Source organism: Urocitellus parryii, chromosome 7 (genome assembly GCF_045843805.1).
Source record: "Urocitellus parryii isolate mUroPar1 chromosome 7, mUroPar1.hap1, whole genome shotgun sequence".
In the NCBI taxonomy this organism is placed as follows: Eukaryota; Metazoa; Chordata; class Mammalia; order Rodentia; family Sciuridae; genus Urocitellus; species Urocitellus parryii.
The window spans coordinates 42,848,330-42,871,754 of record NC_135537.1 but is presented as its reverse complement, the minus strand read 5'-3'; the positions used below and the strand labels follow the sequence as shown (position 1 = coordinate 42,871,754).

General features: G+C 40.3%; 1 protein-coding gene across 1 annotated transcript in view; it reads right to left on the bottom strand.

Annotated features, from left to right (window-relative positions):
* Positions 1-20,052, bottom strand: part of Runx1t1 (RUNX1 partner transcriptional co-repressor 1) — a 138,734-nt gene extending 118,682 nt beyond the window's left edge. Inside the window, exon 1 of the mRNA XM_026384806.2 lies at positions 19,830-20,052. Within this exon, the coding sequence (XP_026240591.2) occupies positions 19,830-19,857 (28 nt within the window). The 5' untranslated portion in view covers positions 19,858-20,052. The remainder of the gene's footprint in view (positions 1-19,829) is intronic.
* Between the last annotated feature and the right edge of the window lie 3,373 nt (positions 20,053-23,425).

Sequence of the window (23,425 nt, the reverse complement as noted above, 5' to 3'; positions counted from 1 at the left end):
GACTTGCAAACTTGTGATATTTTTGTACTCTAAACAGTAACTTTTCTAAGTGTATTGAAAGATTTTGATAGTTTTCCACTTTCACTCTAGTGTAATTCCCACTTGCAGACTGTGTGGCTGGCTCTTCATGGACAACTTCCTAGGTGGTGGGACTAGAAGATCTCCAGGAGAGTGGCAATAACCCCCAAGCAGCTGTACAGCCTTAAAGCAAGGAAATCAAGGTTCATACCTTGTGCATCACTCGTGCAGGGTGGTCTCATCTTGGGCAAATGAACAGATCTCAAGAAACAACTTCCAAACTGGTCTCACTCCCAAGGGAGCATAAATAAGACAATATGTGAACTTCCTGCCATAAAGACCCCTGTGTGCCTCCTCCCCAAACATATCTGTTTAAATTGCTCAGACACCTGCATTGAGATACTCAAGGCTGCCCTCCTCAAAGCATCTCTTCAAATAGAAATGTTACATGAAGGAAAAACAGACTCTTCACCCACTTCTGTATTCTGAGCCAGAGAATCTGGCTGAGTTACCATCTTAGAAGGTTATCATCTCTAGTTTTTTGTTTTTGTGGTACTGGACACTGAACCCAGAGCCTTTCATAGGCTATAAAACACTCTTACCACTGAGTTACATCTCTAGCCCCACTTTTTTATTTTAGTCTTAAATTTTATTTTATTTTGGACTGAATTGCCCAGGCTGGCCTTTAACTTGCAATTGTCTGCCTCAACCTCCAGAGTAGCTGAGGTTACAGGCATGGGCCACCACATCTCTAATTTTGACATTTATTCATCAGACAGCAGAGCAACTGGAATCCCACATAATGTCAAACAGAAGACAAGACTAGATAGAGGGGGAAGGACACTGGAAGGGAAGTTCTCAACTGGGAGTCTGCACAGAAAACAGATATGGTCAACCAAAGGTGGAAAAGAGCTAGCAGAGCTAGGGGCTATCCAGGGGACATCTGGTCAGAGAGAGGTAGAAGAGACTACAGTGGTTCTTAGCCTTCTTTGGGTCTCTGAACAAAGGAACAGTTCCACCTCATGAAAGTGTACATATACCTGAAATTTTGCTCACAATTTCAAAGAATTCATCTTTCACAACAACCTAATTATGAAATTCAGAATAAAAAAATGAAATAAAAACAGGTTAAAATATTCATCTATGAATATCCAAGAAGCTTTACTGCTTCAGTTTGCCTAAGGTTGATCCTGGGCACAAGTTAGACTTTTTTTTTTCTTGGCAGGTGGAATATTTATTACTTTTACTTATTCAGTTTTTTTTTTTTTTTTTTTTTTTTTGCAGTACTAAAGGTTAAACTCAGGGGTGCTCTATGACTGAGTTACAACCCCAACCCTTTTTTATTTCTTATTTTGGCACAGGGTCTTGCTAAGTTGCCCAGGTTGGTATCAAACTTGCAATCCTCCTGCCTCGGCCTCCTGAGTTGCTGTGATCACAGGTGTGGGCCAACTCATCTGGCTTATTTATTTTGGTTGCCAAGACATGCAAGCCAAAACATGTCAGCAATAAATTGTGCATTCTATGATGAGAAAACACAATGAAAGGAGACCAATGTGGAAAGAGACTGGGAAAGAAACAATATATTATTGGAACCAACCAATGAAATGTTACAGGATAGTTTTAAGCAAATAACTTTGAGTTTAAGGTATGAGCTTACAATAACTGCTTAATAACGCATCCAAAAATAGAAATCCAGCTGTCCCAGACTCTCACATTCATAGAGTTTACAAACCAAGCAAGAGTCTGAACCTCAGGGGCAGCAGTGATACTCCATGTGATAAATTCTTCCTTTGGAGAAAGAAGAGAAGTCATGAAGGCTTCAGAGAAGAAAGCTGTACCAAAATCTGAGAAGACCAAGTGGGCCATTTGACTTCCCTAGAGGAGGCAGACCAGGAACTTAGAGAAGGCTGAGAGAAGGTGGCCTTAGAAAGGCCAGGCAGAACAGGGGTGCTATTTACCTTGAACACCCCCATATTTCCAGGAATCAAATAGGGCCAGACTTCCCATTCAGTACTTGATACACAAAGGACCAGAGAGAGAGAGAGAGAAAGAACCTGCGTGGTGTTTCTAGGTGAGAGGGGTCAGGATGGACAAGTCCACAGTAGGTTAGTCAGAGGCTAGGAAGAAGCTTGTCTTCATGAAGGCTGTGTGCCTCACATAGCAGCCCACATCATCTTCCCCCAGGACTTGAGTTCATGCCATTATGATTCAGGTGAGATTTCCAGAGGAAGAAGGCTGGCTACTAAGCAAATAGTAAGACTCTTGGGTCTTGGATCTCTTCCCCACCACACCCTTTTCTGGTAGAGAAGAGAACAGTCCCTGGGCCCCAGAAGGGCAGAACACTAGGCTGACACCATGATCTTAATTAAGCAGTGAATGGGTATCATCCACGGGTATAGCACAAGCTTTACACAAGACTCACACACAGAACCAAAGGACATCCAGCACAAAGGCTCCCAGAAAGACTCCTTCCAGCCAATAAGGTCTGAGCCCCACTCTCTTCCCCTAAAGCTAGCAGCACTGTCAGATTCTTGTATCTACTTCCCCAAAGAAGATTTCATGCAATTCTTTGTACCAATGTAGCATACTACATGCATTCTTCTGCTCCTTGCCCTACCCACTTAACAATGTATCTCAGGAATGATTACTTAGCAGCACATATAAACTGGTCTCATTCTTTTAAAAAAGAAAAAAATATATTGATATTTCATACTGAAGTCCTTTTTTGACTGTCAATGATTAATATTTACTAAGCACAATTGACAAAAGATGGAGGAAAAGTCTTTTAAAAATTCGATTCTCACAGATTTTATAACAAAACCACAAACCCCAGATTTGATTAAAGTTCAAAAAGTGAAAAGAATTGCCAACATGTTTTCAAGTGAAGGGACACTGAACAAAGACCTCAAATAATAACAATCCTGATGAATCGTGCTCCAAAAGCCTTCCGACAGGTAGATTTTGTTGTTGATGCCATTTATTCTAATAATTAAAATTCCTTAAATGGAGAACAATTATCAGTGAGCAGTTTAATAATGGGATTTAATATTGCTATTTTTAACATGTAAGAGATTATTCCTTTATTTTCCCAACATAAGGCCTCAGTTTTAAAACACAAATTATGGTCCTTCACATAACATATTTAGTTTCCTTTCTGATTATTGTAAAATATAGGCAATTTTCTATTTAACTCAGCAATATTTTAATGCATTTTTGTTATTTTCATTCACAGCAGATTTGAAAAGCACCTTTATGTGAAAAAAGCACTTGGTCTCCAGACTAATGTTTAGGGTGTTCAACGAATGTATCCAGGGTCAAAGACTCTTTGAAATAACTGTTCCACCCCTCCCCCAAGGATATGGAGCCCAGGGTCTGGGGCCTGCTGGTTTACAAGGACTGCCTCTGCTTTCATCAGCTTCACCTTAGATCCTCATTCCACCATCTCTACTTTCTCTCCCGTGCCGAATGTTAGAATTGAAAGAAGTTTTATAAATCATCCTACCAACCTAACTCTAGTGGCTGAAATAAATAAAACATATAAACCGCAGGCAGCTCTAGTCAAATAGAAAGCCAAGTGTCCAGAACCCAGTCCACCAGTCTACTTTTCATTCTCCCACATCCCAGAAGGCACCTCGAAGAGGAAAACGCAGAGCAGTTTGAAATCCATTCGTGGAACCGAAACACATGAGAGAGACAGGTCCCAGAGAGGTTAATAATAAGTCTTCCATGTCACAACCACTTTTTAAGGAATACCTACCACTTGATAGCCCAGTCACCATCTCCAGAAGAGAAGGTATCAGTTGGGACCCCAAGAATCCCTGGGGCTAAGGGATACAAATGGATTCTGAGGATCTTCTCTCTAAAGGCTGGGATTCCATGGTAGCCTATGGTAGAGCAGAGAAGCTGCCTCTTAAGCACCCAAAGTGATTACAAAGTTCTGGCAAGCTAAGTGCACTTGACATTTTAATCCGGGTTAACTCTCCCCCATTTCTAAATCCACATCGCTATCCAAACCCTAATTATTTTTCCTTTATAATACCTCTTGTATTCGCCTCTTCCTTCTCATCCCATAAACCCAATCCTGGTTGTCCTTCTGCAATATCTAAAATCTAAACTGCCTACCTTGGCCTCCATGCCCTCCTCAGCCTCCAATCATCTGAGCCATCCCACTCGACAAGTCTTCAGTAACATAACTTTAATTGGATCCATAGTTTCCCCTGGCCTATCATCATTTCCATTAAGATTTGCTTTTGCAATCTGATGTTCAAAAGAAATCCAAATAGAAAATATACTTAAAAAGCAACCTATTTTAAAGGCATGTTATTATAAAAACTATTCCTCTGTCTTGACTGTAGTAAGGGACTGATGAAAGGCCCTGCATCCAATCTGGCCACCCTCCATGCCACTTCCCAGCCTGGAAAGGTCTCACTGGACAGCTTCTAAAACTTCTCACTAAATCAAAAGATGAAGCTAAAATCAAATGCTTGATATGCAAGACCCTTATGATCTTTCTGCTTTTATTTCCCACTAATCACACAAGAGTCTTTATTTTATTTTTTTGCTGCAGTTATATTCGTTAATGTATTCTCTTCACCCCTGCCCTACTCTAATACTCCTGGGGAAGTTGTTTCCACATCTGGCTTCTGCACTACCTTATAAATTACTATATCCCCATAACAATATCTCTGTCTTGACAAATCCTACCTGCCTCAAGACAAATTTAAATTCCAATTCACTCTCACCTCTAAAATTCCATTTACTGTACCATTTAATTGGTAAGTAATCAAGGTCTACCATCTTTGCAACAATTTGTCTTGAATGGGCTTATCATTCAGTGGGAATTGACCCTGCTCTCTGCCCTGGGTCTCCACCTGGCACTCTGCTGTACACTGAGTAAGCATACACTTACTAAATAGGTATCATGTATTTCAGATTCATTCACAGGAGTAAACATTTTACTTTTCTTTCAGATACTATAAAAGGTGTCTTTACTGGGACTAAAAAAAAAATAGTGTACAACTCTCTTTTGGAAAAGGGAAATTACATTTAATCGTTACTCATTTTGTTGCTCTTCACTTCTATTTTCCTCTGATATCCTCTACCTGTTCCCTCTAGCCAAGTCAAAGCTTAACTTGGACATGTCAATGGAGACGGATCACATTTCCTTTCCCTTTAGACCTGCACAGACCTACCTACCCTTATTTAAACAAAAGGATGAGGAGGTCATTGTCCACATTTGTTTCCCATTAGAAGTCAAATGTGGATCTCATTTCTAAATAAGTCTAGTCAAGAGATGAGAAGGAAAATGTGTGACAGGTGGGCAAAGGAGCTGGGTAGTAAAGGACAATTCTTGTCAGATACATGATAAAAGTTACAGAATCGCAACAGTCACTTAAAAAGAACACTTTCACAGGAAGGAAGGATTACTATGTCAGTCTGATAAACACCACAGTTCCAGTCCCAATATCATCTGCTGTTCTTCCCAGCTGTGTTTGCTCATCACTGTGTACATAACATATGCATAGACTCAGAAAATAAACTAGCAGTCTTTCATGACCTGTCTTACAGCTCACATCTTCCTCTATTTTTGAAGTTAGGCAAAGAGGTATAAGTACTTCTAGTTTTAACCAGATTGACTAACCAACTTCCTAAGATGTAGTTAAAGCACAACTTGGACCACAATGCTTATCACCAATGGGGGGGATGATTTCCCAATTTCTAATATTCCACTTGCCAAATCAAATGGAAATGCATTTGAAATGCTCTCTGCAATGCTGCTGTGCTATTTCCCTGGCAACATTATATGTGCAGACTGATTTAGGTACTATTTTCTATCTACTTTCTTATTATCATTAGGCTCTGATTTCCTATCTGAGTGTCACTAGATGAATTCCCCAAAAAGTCTATCAGAAAAGTCTTCCCAAATACTCTGTATAATAATTATCTCTCACAGCTAGTCCCCCTTACTAGTGCTCTGATTCTCATATCACCTGGTCAGGTCAGGCTCATCACTGCTCTGGCATTGTTCTCCCTCATATTTGACTGACCACCTATCTCTTGAGTGTCTTTAGACAAACTTCCATTAAATTTCCTGGTAATATCTTCTCTAATGTAATGAGTCAAATACTAACCAAGAACTCACTACAATATACTTTTAAGACCCTTTGTGGCAAAGAATATCAATTTGGCTTCCAACTGCACTCTGAATACCAATGCAAAAAAGTTCTACGGCCTGTGAGCAAGAGTGATTCCTATGGCTTCTATTTCTAATGACAGATAAAAACATGACTGCCAAGCCCCACAATCACAGATGTCCCTAATAAACAGAAGTTTCCTGGATGATGATAAAGTGCTCACCTTGATCAAACCAGAAGAATGTAATAGCTCCTAAGTTTCAAAAAAAAAAAAAAAAACTCCAACCTGGGTTCATTATTAATGATTTCATAAATTAGGGTTAAACTTCTAATGTCTATGTTTTAATCTCCTATACCAATTTTACAAACTAAAGAAAAGTACAAAGACAAGGTGCTACTGGTAATAATTAAATGTTTAAATGTTCTCAGAAGTAACAGCAGACTTTCTTCAGATAAAACAAAGGAAAAATTTTCAAGCTTTCTCTACTTTTAAGACCTGATTCCCAGCCAAATGACAATGGGCTTTTGTTCATTTAAATAAGCCATTACCAGATTCTGCCCCCACCACCCGCCCCCCCCCCCAATGATTTAAAGAAGCCAGTTTCTAAAGTTTCCCAGTGACCCTGGGGAAATTTCAGTGCCTCGTAATCACCACCCATCTCCACCATTGTGGCCACACTCTAACTGCCAGAACCCAGTTCTTCCTCTTGCCCAGTAACTATGAGGAAAAAGCATAAAAATGGTTTTCCTGGAACAAAATCTAAGCGCTCTGGTTCTTCCTTCCTGCATAAACAAATTCATTCCTCCTCCATCATTCACCTCTGAACAAAGTAGAGTAAAGACTAAAGTTTAGACAATCACCCAAGGTCCAGGATGGCTATGGAAGACCGCCTGCCTCTTCCCAGGGCGTTCTTTTCACAAGGAGAAGAGTTGAAAGATAATGATGCTCTTTGCTGATCCATTCCCCAGCTATATGAAGAGATATTGCCCCCTCAAACATAAAAAAAAAATGTAAGTGCTGGATTATTTCTCACTTTCCCAACCATGGGAAATATCCAAAGCCATATCATGTACAGAGTCATATATATGAGAGACCCCTTATCCCACTCCTGAGGAATTCATGGAAGGCTGGGATGTACTTCAGGTCACCCAGGAGGCCAGTGGCTCAGGTGAAAAGGGAATGCCCCTTTGCCTACCAGTTAGACGACTGCACACCCAGAGGAGTCCTTATTTTTATAATGCAGAGAGGGTTTTACATCATGCAACCACTTACAAACTCTTTCTCTGGAGTAAAAGATGGAGCAGAATTCCTCTCCTCCTGAAAGGCTTCCAGGAAGTTGAAACTGGCTGACTGAGAGATGCTGAGATTGAGATACAGAGTGACCAACTAGGGTAGGACAAGCCAAAAGACACTGTGCAGAAGACTGCTCCAGAGTGTGGGGTGGATTCGAAGAAGGGATCAGTTCAACTCCTCAGGACTCAGTGCAGTGAAGGATGGAGATATCCTGACAAGGGACCAGAGAGGCCTGGATTAGAAGGTATCGAGGAATACAGACTGACACAGGATATGTGAGCTAATAGTGGGCAGTGACTCCTAGATGGGAGGCAAGGAGGGGTTAAAAGAAAACAGTGGATGCCATGGTTGGCAGTAGATCATGGTTGCCACGGAGACTATCAAGCCTATTTTCAGAGAGTAAGTGCCCTAATTATTAGACCTCAGGCACAAAGTAGATCATTGATTTTGGAAAACAAGGAAACTTCAATTTTCTAAATTAGGGCAAAGGGTTAAGCCAAATAGCAACTATGGCCAGTTCTAGAGAATGGGCCGGAATTCTGTGACATGAAGAAAGTGAAATGCTATTTTATCATTTACTTAAAATCTGTGATGAAAACACAAGTGAAGATGAAGGCCAGGCTCACAGCAAGTCTCTAAGCTTCATCAATTCCTTTCCTCTCTCTCTCAAGACTAACAACTATGTGGCAGCCCTTGAAAGTCCAGAGCACACTTAGAAATGATCTGTGCCCCAGGTGTTAAAAGACTAATGAAACCAGTCAATCACATTCCCCAAGGCACTTAGGGGTGCTTAGAATTGTCCAGACACAATGGAAAAACTTCACATTGGTGCTCTTTGTATTCCTCTTTTACAAGTTCTATGTTCTAAAGGCCCTTTTCACCCAAATACTTATTTGCTTTAGAGACCTTGATCAATACAAAACCCACAAAAACAAAAGACTGCTTTATTCCTTCATGAGTTACATTATCCAGGTAATCATAATTGGAGCTACCAAAGCAGGGAATTTTAAGTTGGTATCTTTTGGTCCTTGAAAATGTTGGTGGTTGCAAGCAACATTGATGGTTTTAAACTTTTTCAAACAAGAGGATCACATGACCTAAATACTGACAATGGGCCATTACTTTATCTATGGTTCAGATGTAAGAAGAGCCTAGACATAATTTCATAAAGTATAAATATTTTGAAAAGTCCCAGGAAGCTCTCTCCTATCAGTGCCACATAAGGTACTATGGTTTTAGCATAAAACATCACAAACGATGGAATTATAACTGAGAATAAGCTCTCTTAACAGTGATATGTGATCTAGTCTCTTCTTCAGTGCAGTCACAAACATAGTGCTTTACTAAGGAATATATCCACATGACACCCAGTACAACATGCCACACTGAGATGCTGTTTGGGCTTCAAACTGGAAATTACATTCCTTAAGAGCATTCTTCTTTGGTTATAAATGGGTAATCACAAATACACACATTCAATACTATTCAAACTACTTCTTTTTGAGTTGGTGTGTAACAAACATTGTGCTTGTTAATATTAAACATGTAAGTGTGTCACAGTGTCTGCCTTCCTCTTGATCCATTCTTGAGATATTTTGAATTTATCTGTCAAGACTGTGTCTAGCAATTCAAGTGTGAAGCCACAAGCTACAAAGTTAATTGATCCTAAGCAGTGATCAGGTCTCACCCTGGACAAATTACTTCAGCCACAAGTCAACCCAAGTGCAATCAGGATTGAATCAATATTGAACCTTATCCAAATTTCATCAGTCTTCTTTCTACCTTAATTCTCTATGCCCAGGTTTCACATGGATAGCACTGCCATTCACTTTCTTATTATAGGGATAAAGTATTATTTTTGTTATGATAATATTTAAGACATGTTAGAGTTTTTAATTAATACTAGATGATTTTAAAAGAACATGTCTTTCCTATAAATGTCACTAGTAAAATGCATCCAATTTTTCTCTAATGTGGTGCTTTCCCTGTCCATAAAACTTATTTGATTAGCAGTACTATAGAAGCTAACGCTTTTGTATGCAGGCACTCAAGCATAATTTAATCATTTTATTTAAGCATGAAAAAAATTATTCTGAAAGCCCTGTTAGGTAAAATATCCCTGACTAGTTTAAACTTACATTTGCAGGTATATTAAAGGTGAAATAAATCACAGAATGCTCAGTATGCAATGGAAAAGTGTTAACTTTGTTACAATAGTCGGCAGCAAGTTAAAAATTGTAGTATTAGAGAATGTAAGAAATAACTGTCTTATTTAAAATAAATGCATTTAGAAAGGTTACTTTAAAATAAATTTTGTTTTGTGCAAATCCTTTTTATATTACCAAGACTTTCACCTATGGAAACCTTTTTTATAGTCAAACAAGATGAGGTCCTAATTGCATAATACCATTTATCTGCTGAGGATAAAAAGTGCCAACAAATGAAAATGCACATTAGGTAAGAGATTGTCAGAATAGAAAATTGGTTTTTGTTATTTTTTATTTTTTTGTTTTTTTGTTTTTAAATAACCCACTCACATTAACAAAAGACTGCAGTAGCTACCAAATTATAGGTTGTTATTTTTAGTGGAAGTAGTTCAATATTCATATTGGAGCAGATGTAGCAGTTTAACAAAACAGCTCTTCAAATCCTGCACAAATTGAAAACAGGAAAACTGATTGCATTTTCTCTTATCACTTTCCTTTTCTGAATTGACACTTTTGGCCTTCTGAAAATTTACACATGGCTTTCATCTCAACAGCACCTGCTGATCAAATAGAAACCTAACATTTTCATGAAAATGGTATAAAGGGCCAGTTTTGTTCTAACCACTGTAAAGGGCATGAGTTGCCTGCTTGGTGGCAACAATTGCTGTGTATAAGTCATATTCATAATAGTTTTATGCTTTCATTAAACTTTTGAAAATTTGTTAGGTTCCTTCTGGATTTTTTTTTCATATTCATTTTTTTATGGTTCAAGTTTCTTTGACTCAATCTGCCTAATACTTAATTTTATTGTGTAAAGACCAGGCAAAATGTGTAAAACAGTAGATTACACTAAGATAACAAATAGCATTTTGTCTGCCTCTGCTTAAAATACACACATATTTATCTATCTATCTATATATATATTACTAAGCACATGAGTGTAAAATGTACGAATCTCATTCATTTCATATTCTACTCAACAAAAGAAAACTAGAAACAAGTCAGTGTCGGCCCTATTTTGAAGGGACCCTACATGTTCTTTTATCAGATATAGACGTAACAGGAGCTTCCCCAGAATGGGGAAAAATGGATGTCACCCAAGCACAAGCTGGTCATCTAACTGAAATGAATGACCACTTGCTGTAACTACCTCCCCAGGGAGTAAAGGTAAATCTTGAAAATGGGTATTCTCTTCTGTAAAACAGGCAAGGATGCTAGCTACCTTGCTTCTCTGATTTTTAAATAAAAATGCTCCACATGTTTTTATGTAACATCCAATTCTGGGTAAAATTAATGATGTTCCTAAGACATGCTGTCAGCTTCTTAGCCAAAAAAACCTCTACCCCTTCTGAAGGATTCCAAGCTGTCCTTTCCTATTCTGCCCGGGGTGATAAGGTAACCTGAAGGCAGAAATGACATACAGTAATATATGTGCCACTCTGACCAGTTGGGCTGTGAATTTCAGTGTTTCATCATGCTCACTGAGGCAACAGCAAACCTGAAATGTCAATATGTTCAGTCAATGGAAGTAAAATAATGGGACTCTATTGTCTTACCCAATCGATCTGCTGCTGTCAACAAGGAAACATGCCCCTCTGGCTTTAAACAAATTTTAATTAGGCTTTTAGTTACTGGATCATATCTATCTACCTATGGAAAAAAAATCTAGCTTGACAATGTTTAGGAGGCAATCATTGTCTACTTTCATTCCTTTTAAGAATCTTCTAAAGTTGATATAATAATTTTTTGAAATACATTCATAAGTCAAAAACATTTTTTTTTCTTCTTTCAAACTGATTCTAAGCAAAAGAGTCATGGTTCTTATTCAAAAACCAAATCTACCTAACGGACTTAGATTGATTTTTTTCCCCTTTAGCCAGAGTTGACCCATACTACACAATCAACAAATTCCATATTAAAAGTAGGCTTCGGTTGCCTTTCACATCACTGGAGGACCCTTAACACCAACACATCAGCAGTGCAAAACAAGTGACACAAAACCAAACATTAACGACCCATGCCCAAAGCTTCTACCCTCTTCAACTCAGTTTGATCAATCCTACAGGGAAGGGTAAATGAAACTCCTCTAAAATAAGGTAGATGCCAGGCGCTGAGAAAGATGGGGTGAGAGTGAATAGCCAATAAGACATTTTAAGTCATTCAAATTGCACCTAAGTTCTTCCCACCGGAAGGGAGACAGTCTCACCTTAAAATAAAAATGAACTAATCAAGTTGTTAAGCAGTTCTTTCTCTCCCTCTTCATCTAAAGGCTTCAGAGTCCAGTCAATAAATAATCTATTGTTCCCCCTTTATCGAGTCTCTTTAAACCTATTCAGACTGGCAAAACTAAACCCAATTAAAGATAAGGCCCTCCGGTAATCTCACCTCGGTGAGTCCTGTCTGGATAGCAGAGGTGATGGGAGATAGCGTCAAGGCCAGGGCTGATGCCGCCTCCTCACCCCGCACAACAAAAGGCAGATTTCTCTTTCTCCCTCTGCTAATCTTTAAATGTAAATTCTCTCCGCCAGCTAAGAGGAGCGACAGATAACATGTTACATCTTCACTTCTCCTGGTCTTATCGACTTCTGAATCATTTGGAAAGGGAGAGAGGGAGCGGGCAGAGCCGCCTCCCCGCGCCCCCCTCGCTCGCGGCCACCCCCTCCTCCTCCGCGCGCCTCCCCCGTTCACGGAGATTACCTTCTGGCAAAGGAGCGCGCGAGAGGCGGCCGCGGCCGAGGCGGCACCCAGACCGCGGCTTTGTATTCATTAAACACACATCGGAGCTTATCAGAAGTAAAAGGCTTGTCAGGATGGCACATTGTGTGTGAGTGAGTGTGTGAGCGCAGGAGGGAGAGGAGAGAAGCCAACGTGCATCAGGGTGATTACAATATCAGCAGGGCCCAGATGGAGGCAGGAAAATAAACAGAGGGTGCGTGTGAGACAGAGCGGGAGAGGGAGGAAAAGTGGGAGAGAGAGAGAGAGAGAGGAGAAGAGACACAGGCAGGAGGGGCGAAACCATAAGGGATGAGGGGGCGGGGGTTCAGGCCCCTCGATGGGACTGGAAAGTAGGGGAGAACTACCCTGAGGCTGAGTGGGGGTGAAAGCCAGGGCTGGGGGTCGCCTGCAACGCCCCAATCTGTCCCTAACCCCCATGAAAAAAAGGGAGGAAATCCAGACCAGACAACTGCATTTCCCTCCAAAATGTGAACATTTTGGAGGTTCTGTCAAGGTCAAAGTTTTCAAAACCACTCTTTTGACAGTGTAACAATGAGATCTTCATCATCTCACCTCCATTCCAATAACCACAATTTGCAAAACCAACCTAGTGAATCCACAGAGCAGTCCTTTAGCCTTCCAGACCACCCTCCAGTGAGGGTTCCTGTCCCTTTCTCTGCTGACCCAGATCCCCTAAATTCCAGTCCCCACACACCCACACAGAGAAGATGGGCACAGGCCGATAAATAGTTCTCTTTGTGGGCTGTAATGGGTCCCAGCTGAAGACTCATGCAGCCAGTATCATTGGGATAAGGAGGACCACTTGTGATTGGTAGCTACAGGTGACTCCAAGACACCTGCTCCACCTCCAGAAATTGTGTTGGGGGAGGGGGTTTCTTATGTGTACATCTGAAAGTCTATTTTGGAGGTGGGAATTTGAAATTGAGGCAATCAATCTCAGTTTGAGCTGCCTCACAGCTCTTCACCCACCCAGAGCCAGAGAATCAATCAGAGAACAAGTAGGGGCTAATGCTCCTCCATCAGACCAGAGTTCATCCTCCTCTCCAGCAGGGTCAGGAGGGAGATACACCTGAGTAGTCCCTTGGGAGCCCCTTTTCACTTTTAAATGCACCCATCAGACAATCTGAACATCTGATCAGATCCTTAATGGAGTGCAGATAATGCAGCAAAGGAGGTTCTTTTATTGGGGGAAGGGGGAGGCATTTGGATGTGTTGTGTTTCAAGGCACTGAAGCCTGGTTAAGAAGCTCTCACTGCAGTGTGGAGAGTGAGTTCAGAATAAAAAAGCCAATAAACTACATAATTTTTCATGGCACACACTGTGGCCCCAGCTGCTGTGAAACTTGGAGTCATAAAATAGTTTGTGCATGAGAAAGTAGAAAGGGACAAAATGAGGGGAGGAGGAATAGGGCAAATGAGTCCAGAAGGATATGGAAGAGCAAGAGAACTAGCAGTCACCTTTTAGGGGAGACAGATTTTTAAGAGGACCTTTAGAAAATGATGAGGCATTGTTTAATCAAGTACTCTCCCCGCAAATCACTTAGCCAAAAAACTGTTTTATGTGTAGTGCCCCCGCCTTCCCTCCAAGCTCCCACCCCAAGAAAGGAATCAAGGGATATTTGATAGGTAACACAAAGTGGAGAAAGCTGGCCATGGTGGGGGAAGGGCATGTGTGAAAATCTTGTCATGCAATGAATGTCAGATAAAAAGGGGTCTGCTACAATCCTCCAGTAATCCAATAAAGTGGAAAACCTTGTGGTATCACTGAGACGAGAACAAGGTAATATTTCTCCATAAATCTTCAAGGAGTGACCAGGTTCAATAGTTACAGAAGGGTGCAAAGGTAGGAAGTAAACCACTTGGCAGTCTACATTACAAAATCAAGTGAGCTCTAAATGGGTGAAAATCTGTCATCCCTTCATGTTTTTAATTCAATAACAGATTTCTGGAGTATCATTTTAGCTCAAATAAAAGGTCCCCTTTCACCTTTCTCTCTAGCTGCTACAGAAAACTGTATTCAGAATAACCAGAAGCAACCACACAGACCCTCCCCTTTATCTCATTTTAGTTAGATCACAGACTACATACAAACACCTAAAATTCCAATGAAACTCCAGAAAGAAAAAAAAAAAGGCAACTTACCCACTGATGTTTCCATTACAAAGTCTTAAGAAATGCTATTTTAAAAAATAAAATGCCCTAGTATTGCTTTCAAACCCATAAGACTTACATTTTTTTTTCTTTAAAAGGCATCCCAAACATTAGGCATGAAGAAAACTGTACAAACACTAATCTACCAATCTTCTAATTTTGCAAAGGTATAGTATTTCTACTACCTTGTTTGTTCATTGACTTTTAGCTCATGGTTATAAAAAAGATCAACCAGTTGTCTAATGGAAGAATCCATGACACTCTTCCAAAGCGAACACTTTACTTCAAAGCTTTCAATTAAAAAAAAAAAAAGCAATACAATAATCAGGAAGTATAATCACAGAATAAGTGTGTGACAGAAAGTGGTGTCTATAATCACAGCTGTCTTAAAGTCCAGGCTAGAGACTAAAAATCTTAATTTCAACTAGTTCTTTTCTTAATAATAGGTTACCTTCCTATAAAAGCAAGAAGTCCATCTGCCCCAGGCAGATAAGTTTTGAAGCATTAATTCAGATAAAAATCTAGCATTTTCTTTCTTTCTTTGAGTATGTGAATTCTAGTGTACTATAATGTGAGAATTCCAACATATGACCATTATGGCATAATATCTCATTGCTCAGCTTGTCATTATTTCATTTGTAATTCTTATGTTAATTATGTTCATAATTACTATAAACAGATGTGGTAGACATTCATGTGACCTTTTATTGCAGAATGCATTCCTCACTCATTTTGCTTTAATTTCTCATGTACATGAAGCTGAAATGCAGAAAAAAGAAAAAGCCTTTCTAATTTTCTAATGTTTTAAATGCAAAAGTTAAAACAGAACCTACCTCTACCTCATCTGCATTTCAGAATATCAATATATTCTTAACATTTAAGCTGCTTTATAGCACATTTCTAAATTGCACACTGAACCTCACTGCTGCTTACTAAATTGTAGCTCTGGATGCCAAACAAAGGCTAGCATCCATCTCTAAGTTGTTTGTCTTCTTTTTTCCTTAATATATCAAAGGTTAATGCAGCAGAATTGTGCTTCAAAACCAAGTGCCTAGCAGCTACATAGCGATTTATTCACTCATAACTCAACCATCATCCTCTTTACATAAAACACATTTACAATAAAATCAGTATGGATTTCATTAGCTGAAAACCTCCTCGAATTTCATTTCTTTGGCCCTAATCTATAATTAGTGTGGACAGACAGGTGCAAACCCTTCTCTTCTACAGATGGCTACTGGAAATGGTGCAAAGTAGCTCCTTCTGTTTAAACAACACAGAGATAACCTGCTCTGTCTTATCACTTACAATTACCTCCATTAAACTGAACTAATGTTTGCTTTAATAAAATGTTCACTGTTCTTTAAACATTATTTAGGAACTCTTATATTAATGGCTGTAAAAAAAGTGAAGTTGGAAGGTGTCTCTTTAGATAATAATAAATAACTTACTCTGGATGAAAGGTCCCCATTGATGGATAATTCTGAGGTTCACAAAGGTTTTTAGTTGATTTAACATTGGTTAGTTACTTCACATAAATAAGGTCAAATATACATTTGAAAAGAGCATTCAGGTGATAAATATAATTTCACATGTAGAACGGTGGGAAACATTTTTCCTGAAGTCTAGAACTATGAAAGGTTCAAATTTTGAGTATGGATTTGGGATGTTATTGCTAAGTATATAACTCCTAAAAGTTCTAGATAGTTTTAAAAGAATATTTATGTTAACCCAATTTTATGTATTTGTTTAACTTCTGATAGATTATTCTTGACGTTGATTGAGTTCATTCTTTTAAGACACATTTAAAGAATTAACTATGAATCTAAGTGCACTCTGCAAACACATGGTTAAAAATAACTCCATTCCATAATAAATAACTTCTATAAAGCCAGAGCTCACTGCTCCCTGCTTCTGCTATCAATAAAGCCTGTGGATCACTATATGATGAATAAGGTGCCCATAAAATAAAGAATTTTTAAATGCCAAAACAGCAACAAATAAATAGCCTTTCTCACTGAACTTACATAACTTACAGTAATAGGCTCCAGCAAAATGCAACTGACTCGGTTTTTTTTTTCACATGCAAATCCTGCAGGTGCCAATTTTTCAGACTGCTTTGCTATGAAGGGCTATGTTGCCTGCATAAAACCTCAATGAGGAAGGCTTTGCATTCAGTGCCTGTCAGCTGATGTTCATATCAAAGAAGTGAGAAACAGGATTTGACAGTGAAGAATGTCCTAAACTGACAACCACTGACCAGCATTCCTATTGGAAGCATTTCTTTCTCCTGATCCCTTTTCAGTGTTTAAGGGGAAAAAAAATGGTGGGGGGAGCTAAGCTTCTATATTACAATAAAATAAATTATAATGGCACCTTACATTTGTGCAGTTCTTTGCTATTTATGAAATACTCTTTTATCTGGAAATATTTCAACCAACACCTCGATGAGAGAGCTTATCATCAAATACTAACACCAAGAGCAATAATTTGCTTCTCTCAGAAAAAAATTGTGAACATATTTTTTTTTAAAAAAAGCTTCATTCCTATAGCTGAAATGTTACTGTCCTACTATTTCAAGCAACTTGGAATTTAATATGCAGTTTGCATTGTACTGTGGACAGAATACTTCTTGTTAGGAAGGTCTTTTTAAAGCTTTTATAATCGAATTATTAGCAGGTATTAGCGAGTCAAAGAGACTTGGTATAAAGGAAAATATCATTTCAAAGACTTCTGGTCTGTTTTGAGTTGTCCAAACCTTAGAGAGAGGGGAAAAAATGAACCGTTTTCTACACATTGCTTTTATTAGGTATGAATTGGACACTGGAGAAACTATACACTGAAATTCTCCCACACAACATTTAGGTTTTCAAATAAAGCGACTGCTGTTCAAATGGTTTATAATTACATTACTGATGCTTACACAAAAATTTAATATAAAGTTCTTCCATTATATAATCTTAAATTCAATTTCTGTGTACTCCAAATGAACCTGATTCCTTGGCTATTTTATTGGAATTCTGTTTTTTGAAAGAATTAATAACAAATGCTAAATATAGCACTAGAAAGGATAGATTTTAACTCCCTCAACATCCATTCTGGCTGGAGGGTGGGGGGAAGCCTGAATCAAACTAAGATTCTCTGATTAACACTGAGTGAGATTGTTAGAGCTCTCTGAAAAGGTAATAGTAAAAAGAAAAAAGAAATGAAATCATAGAACCCTATCTCAAACATCTGACAGCACTGTAATGTTAAAACTAGACTTAAGGATAAACAAGGGGAAAGGCATTGAATTAGGAATTTGCTTCTGTTTATACATCACAACTGAAAGAAACACCCAAATATGGGCTAAGATGGTTTAAGAAACAATGATGTTTGTTGATCTTGTCTAAAGAACTGTGTGATGAGAAACTGGACACAACAGAATACTCACATGGTCTAGGCAAACCGCTGTAATAAACTAAAAGGAGGCCCCCAACACTAACAAACCGTTTATCACTAAGAAGCTGGTCAATTTGTATTCTAGGGAGTGTGGGCTCACTGGGCACAGACCCAGTTCCACTCCTGTTCTATGCAAAGCAGGGGAATGAGCCACTGAGTGCACTTAAAAATGGTACAGATGTTTAAATGGAGACTAGGAGGGGAAAAAATCCTGTAAAACACATTTCAGTTCACACAGAAGGTAGAAAGAATGCTTTGGTCAGCAACCCGACCTTTATCAGGAGATAAATCAATTTGCAGCAGCTGTGGACAGCCATTTATATACAGGCCCTGGGCAGATTAATTAAGGGGAGTGAAGTTAAAAATTCAAGAAGGCTCAGAGTTACATTAAGCACATGAAGTTGGTCTGGAGTGGCCTCTCCACCTCTCCTGGTCCTCACTCCCTCGCCCTGTTCTCCATGGCTGTTCTGCAAGATCTCCTCCCAGGGAAATACTAGCTATTCCTTAGGAGACCTTCTTCTGCAAATTTCCCCAAGCAACAGCAACCAGGCTGGGGCACACTGAAATTTGTGATGCCCAATCTTGAAGGAAAACTAAAAAAAGATTTCTCCACTACGTTTTGCAAGGAATAAGGAGACCAAGGGAAAGCAGGACTCTCCAGCCAAATCTTCCAAACTGAAAGGCCTTTTGGGGGAAGAGGAGGAGGGAAGGCGGCTATTTTTAGTAACGGTGGTGGTTCACATCCTACTTCCCGGAATCATAATACTCAAAAACTTTTCCAAGGGTTGACTGCCCTTACAAAAAAAGAAAAAAGTTATAAAAACGGATTTAGGCGCCTTCGGTTGGCATAACCGTATTTGTTTAAAGCATCTTGGTCAGCGCAAGGTCCGCCCTGAGAGAGGGGTCTGGGTGTGCCAACCAACCCAATCCTTATAGGTTCTTCAGGAGGGCTGCGAGCGACTGGGCGTGGGGCTCCTATCCATGAGCCCCGGGGGCTTTACCAGAGGGATTTCTGGAAAATGAAAAGAATTCTCAGGACACGACTCCCGTCTGTGCCCCGCCGGGCACACGGCACAAGGTTCTCCCCGTGTAGGAAAGGAGGACGCCGCCGAGTTGAGGCTGCGATGGGAACACCAAGAGAGTCGGGCCCTGGGGCTCAGTGAAGTCCCGCAGAGGCGGCGGTGCCCAAGCGTTCCCGGCTGCGGAACCCCTGACCTGCCCTGGGAGTCGCCGCCCTCCCGCTTGTCCACAGTCTTTCTAGAGGAGCACCGCAAATGCCCAAGAGTAACTGGAAAGTTCGGAGAGAGCCTGGATGCCGCTAAGAGGACCCTCTACCCTAGTGGCAGCCCAGTCCCAAAGTTAAGATTCCATCTCTCTTGTTCCTACAGCTAAGTTTGCCACCGGCAAAACCAGCATTTCATTTTCAGTTTTAAAACCCCACGATGCGGGGATCGGGCCACCTGCCAAATGCACAGTGGGGCACCTTGACTAGTTGTTTTGTTGGGGGGGGGTACACTTATCTTCCTGCTCCCACATGATTGTCAAGGAAAGAAAATAAAAATTATTTTTAAAAGGCAGTACGGGGAATCTAAAAGTAAAACCCGCATCCTTAGCTGACCCGTGAAGTTCAGTGTCATCGCAGACTGGAGTCACCGGCGATGTTCCTCTTTGCCCTAGTGCGCAGTCCTACCCTAGTTGAGCGATAAGTACAGCCTGGAGCCTTTGGGTCGAATAATCCAAACCAAGTTGACGGTCATCGGAATAGTAATTAATAGTATCAGCCAAGGTCTAGTCCCAGCCGCCAGCCATCCCTCCCGCCCGCCGGCCCAGCCCACCCGCGGGCACTTACACTGTACAGGGCCGGAGAGTCCCACCATCCGCCACGGGCTCCGAGCTGCAAATAAAACTTCCTCTCGTCTCTGCCGGCCCGTGGGGCAAAGGGGCAAGGGTGCAACGCGGCTTCCCTTGTGAGGCCAGAGTGTCCTCAGTCACTCGCCCACTCGCGCTCGCCGAGAGGCCGCGGAGTCGCGCCGCCGAGCGCCTGCGGCTGTCCCGGCGCTGCGCAGAGCGAGCTGCGGTGCAAAAAGCCCGGGGTCGGGGACGCCAGCCAAACGCAGCCTCCACGCAGAGCCCAAGACTTGCGGAGCTCCGCTCCCCTCCTCCCGCCTCCCTCCCTCCCTCCCTCCCTTCGCTTTTCTGTTGTTGCTGCTGTGGCAGACAAATGTGATGTGGGGCGCAGGGAATTGCCACTGTCACAGGCGGCGTCTGCGTCTGCCTCGCCCGCCCTAGCTCACTCTCGAGGAAGGCGACGCATTTATCTGCAGGGCGGCCAGGCGTCCGCCGGGGAGCAGGAGCGCCGCGCGCTGTGCGCCGAGTGCGCCCGCACCAGGCCGGCTCCGGCGCGCGCCCGCGCCCAGGGCGCCACGGCCGCTCCGGAGGGAGGCGGCGGCGCGGCCGCTACCAGGTGCAGGGGGGAGGGCCCGTGGCGGGGCGGGGGGGAGGTGGAGGTGGGAGACATCTGTGTCGTGCGGGGGTCACGGAGGTCAAGTATATGTTAACAATGGGCAGTCCCGGCTCACTGGGGTGCGCGGGCAGGCAGGCGGCCTCCCTCCTGGCCTCGCCCTCTCTGGTGCAGGCTGGACGTGGGGCTGGCTCCCTAATGATGCCTTCCCCGGACGCCTGGGCTTGGCGGCCCGAGTGCCCTGCAGTAACCCAAGACGACCACTTTCCCTGGCCATCTGGAGCGCTCCTAGCTGCCCTGCCTGTGTCTCATCACTGGCTGGAGAGACAGCTCTGCCAGAAATCAAGCCACTCTCAGATCTCCTCTCTAATCCCCTTCTGTTAGCTGATTTCCAGACTGAATATTTGCTTTCGCATTAGATAATAGCCTTAGAGAAAACAATTATCATTTTCTTTTCCCCCCTTTGTTTTTCTACTTCTCCCATAGTATACCATTAAGAGGGATCTCTTTCCATCTCAGGGTTTTTTTTGTTGGATGTGTCCGTTACCCTTAGGCATTAATATCAAGACTTAGGAGGGAGGGAGGGAGTCCCTGGGGAAAAAGATAGGGTGAAAGAATTCCAGATATTTCCAGAACAAATAAATAATATCTCAGTGAAGAGGGACGATAATTTGTACAGAGCAAAAAAAAAAAAGGCTTGGATGGCAATGAAAATATTAATATGTAGGTCAAATATGATCAGATAATGGCTTGCAATGATAAGTCAAATGAAATCTTTTAAAATTATTATGGAACGGTGCCATGACTGCAAATGTTATTGTATTTAGTGGAACAATTTGAAATCCTACTCTTAACCATGTTTTCCCCAACTGGCCTAAATCAATGTAAAATATCCTGCGTGCATGTTTTTAAATCTCATCTTTACAAAGGAAAAAATGTGTAAGAGACTCAGAGTCAGCCTGATGCACTAAGAACTGATGAGACATTCGTGGGTTTATTTTTTGAAGTGGTGTTTCAAATATTTACCAGAGAGTAAAATCCCTTCCCCCACCCTTTTAAGCCCAGCTGGAGCTTCCAATTCTGAAGTCTTTTCAGACTCTACTAATTTTTAGCAATTCATTTCCAGAAAACACTCATTGTACATTCTGCCCTCTCCTTGGGACATTTGTCTAATGAATTATAATGAATTAATGAATTGTAATGTTAAGTCTTGGTATTTGGTATTATAATGTTCTTAATATGAGTCTCCAGTTTTATCAAGGTGTGCAGTCTATAGTAATTTCTGCATTTGTGATTTTTGGATATACTTACAAATGTTAACATAAAATATATTTTTCATGTATATTCTACTACTATAAGTCTTTTGTATTGGAAATTTTGTCAAAGCCTACTAATCTATTCTTAAAATAATCAAAAACATGTTGATATTTTACTATCTGTATTCTCTTCTGTCCCCTATATTGGAAGTCAATAATTTGAATTTTGGAATTCTATACCCATACTTACTTAAAATTAATAACATTTGAGTCCCAGGAATGATTCTCATGAGCTAGTGTTAGTTTCAGAGTCATATTTTAAAATTTAGAATTAAAATAAACCAACAATATTTTTATGACATAAAAGGGGGGAGAAATGAAATGTATAGAACACTGTATTTTTCTTTTTCCTATAAATTGTGCTATTGTAAGTATGAAATCATAATGGAAACTATGAACTTCTAAATCAATGGAAATAACTTGCAGGAAATCAAAACAGTTTTACACATTCAGGTTGTATTAGTAACACCAGGTAACCAGGTATATTTTATAAATTCTACAAATCTTATAGAATCTTCCCTTTGTCCAGTCATATTTTTAGAAAAGTAATGTTATTGTTTAGTTATACTTCCTTAAAAAAAAAGTTCTTTACTCAATCTGGCTATATATCTTTAAATCTAAGATTTTTTTTTTTTTTACTTTCAAATAACATCAACTGAAAAACATAAACATACCTCCTTGAGTAAATGTAGAAGAAAAGACTCAGTATATTCCTAAATCCCACTTGCCACCCCTTTGAAAGGCCTGTATTCTACAAAATGTAGAACATATTTTTCTATGGTGTATATCCTAATATTATCTCCCAAGCTTTTTATTTGGAGCATATAGTAATTATAGGGGCCAACTCAAGCTTGAGATGATGCTTGAATTGTAAAATCTAGGAAAATAAAATATTAAATGAACAGTCAGGAGCTCACTGATGCTGTGTGGAGGGAGGGTGGGAATTACCTGTAAAACAGTATAAGTCCATAAAACATACGGTTACCTTAGCCTTGGCATGGAGGGCACATACCACATAACTTTCAATACACAATGAAGTATTAATTGATACATTCTTCTTAGTCAATCTAAGGAGACAGAGCTGAGTAAATCTTCCTATGTAGACACTCTTGACAAGAGAGATTTGGTTTCTAAACCTGGAAAACTAGTTTGTTCAGCAAAAAGGAAAAGTATTAAAAAAAAAACCTTCAAATTAAAAGAGGAGATTGCTTAGGAATATAAATACCTACCCATCATGACAAAACCATTAGCTTAAAAACAAAATACACAATAATGTGTTAAAACTATTTTTTTAAAAAAGCCCTTACTAGCAATTTTCTTCTTCTCACACTCTAGGAGGTTTTTCGTTTGTTTGTTTGTTTTTCTCACATCATTAAATTTTTATTATTATTAAAGTACTGAGTTCTTTCAATTTACAGGTTTATATTTTTTTAGTAATGCTGCCTAAGGATGCTTTTTGTTTTCCCTCAAACCAAACCTAAAAAAAAAAAAAAAAAAAAGCAGAGCTTTCAATACAAATTTCAGATGAGTGCTTATTACCTTCTTTAGAGATGTGTGATTCACCTCTCACAAAAAGGAATTCCTATACAAAATGTTAACAAGTACTTAATTAGCACTTTTAAAATTCCTTCTTGTAGATCTTAAAGTTTAAATGACTCCCAAGCTGTG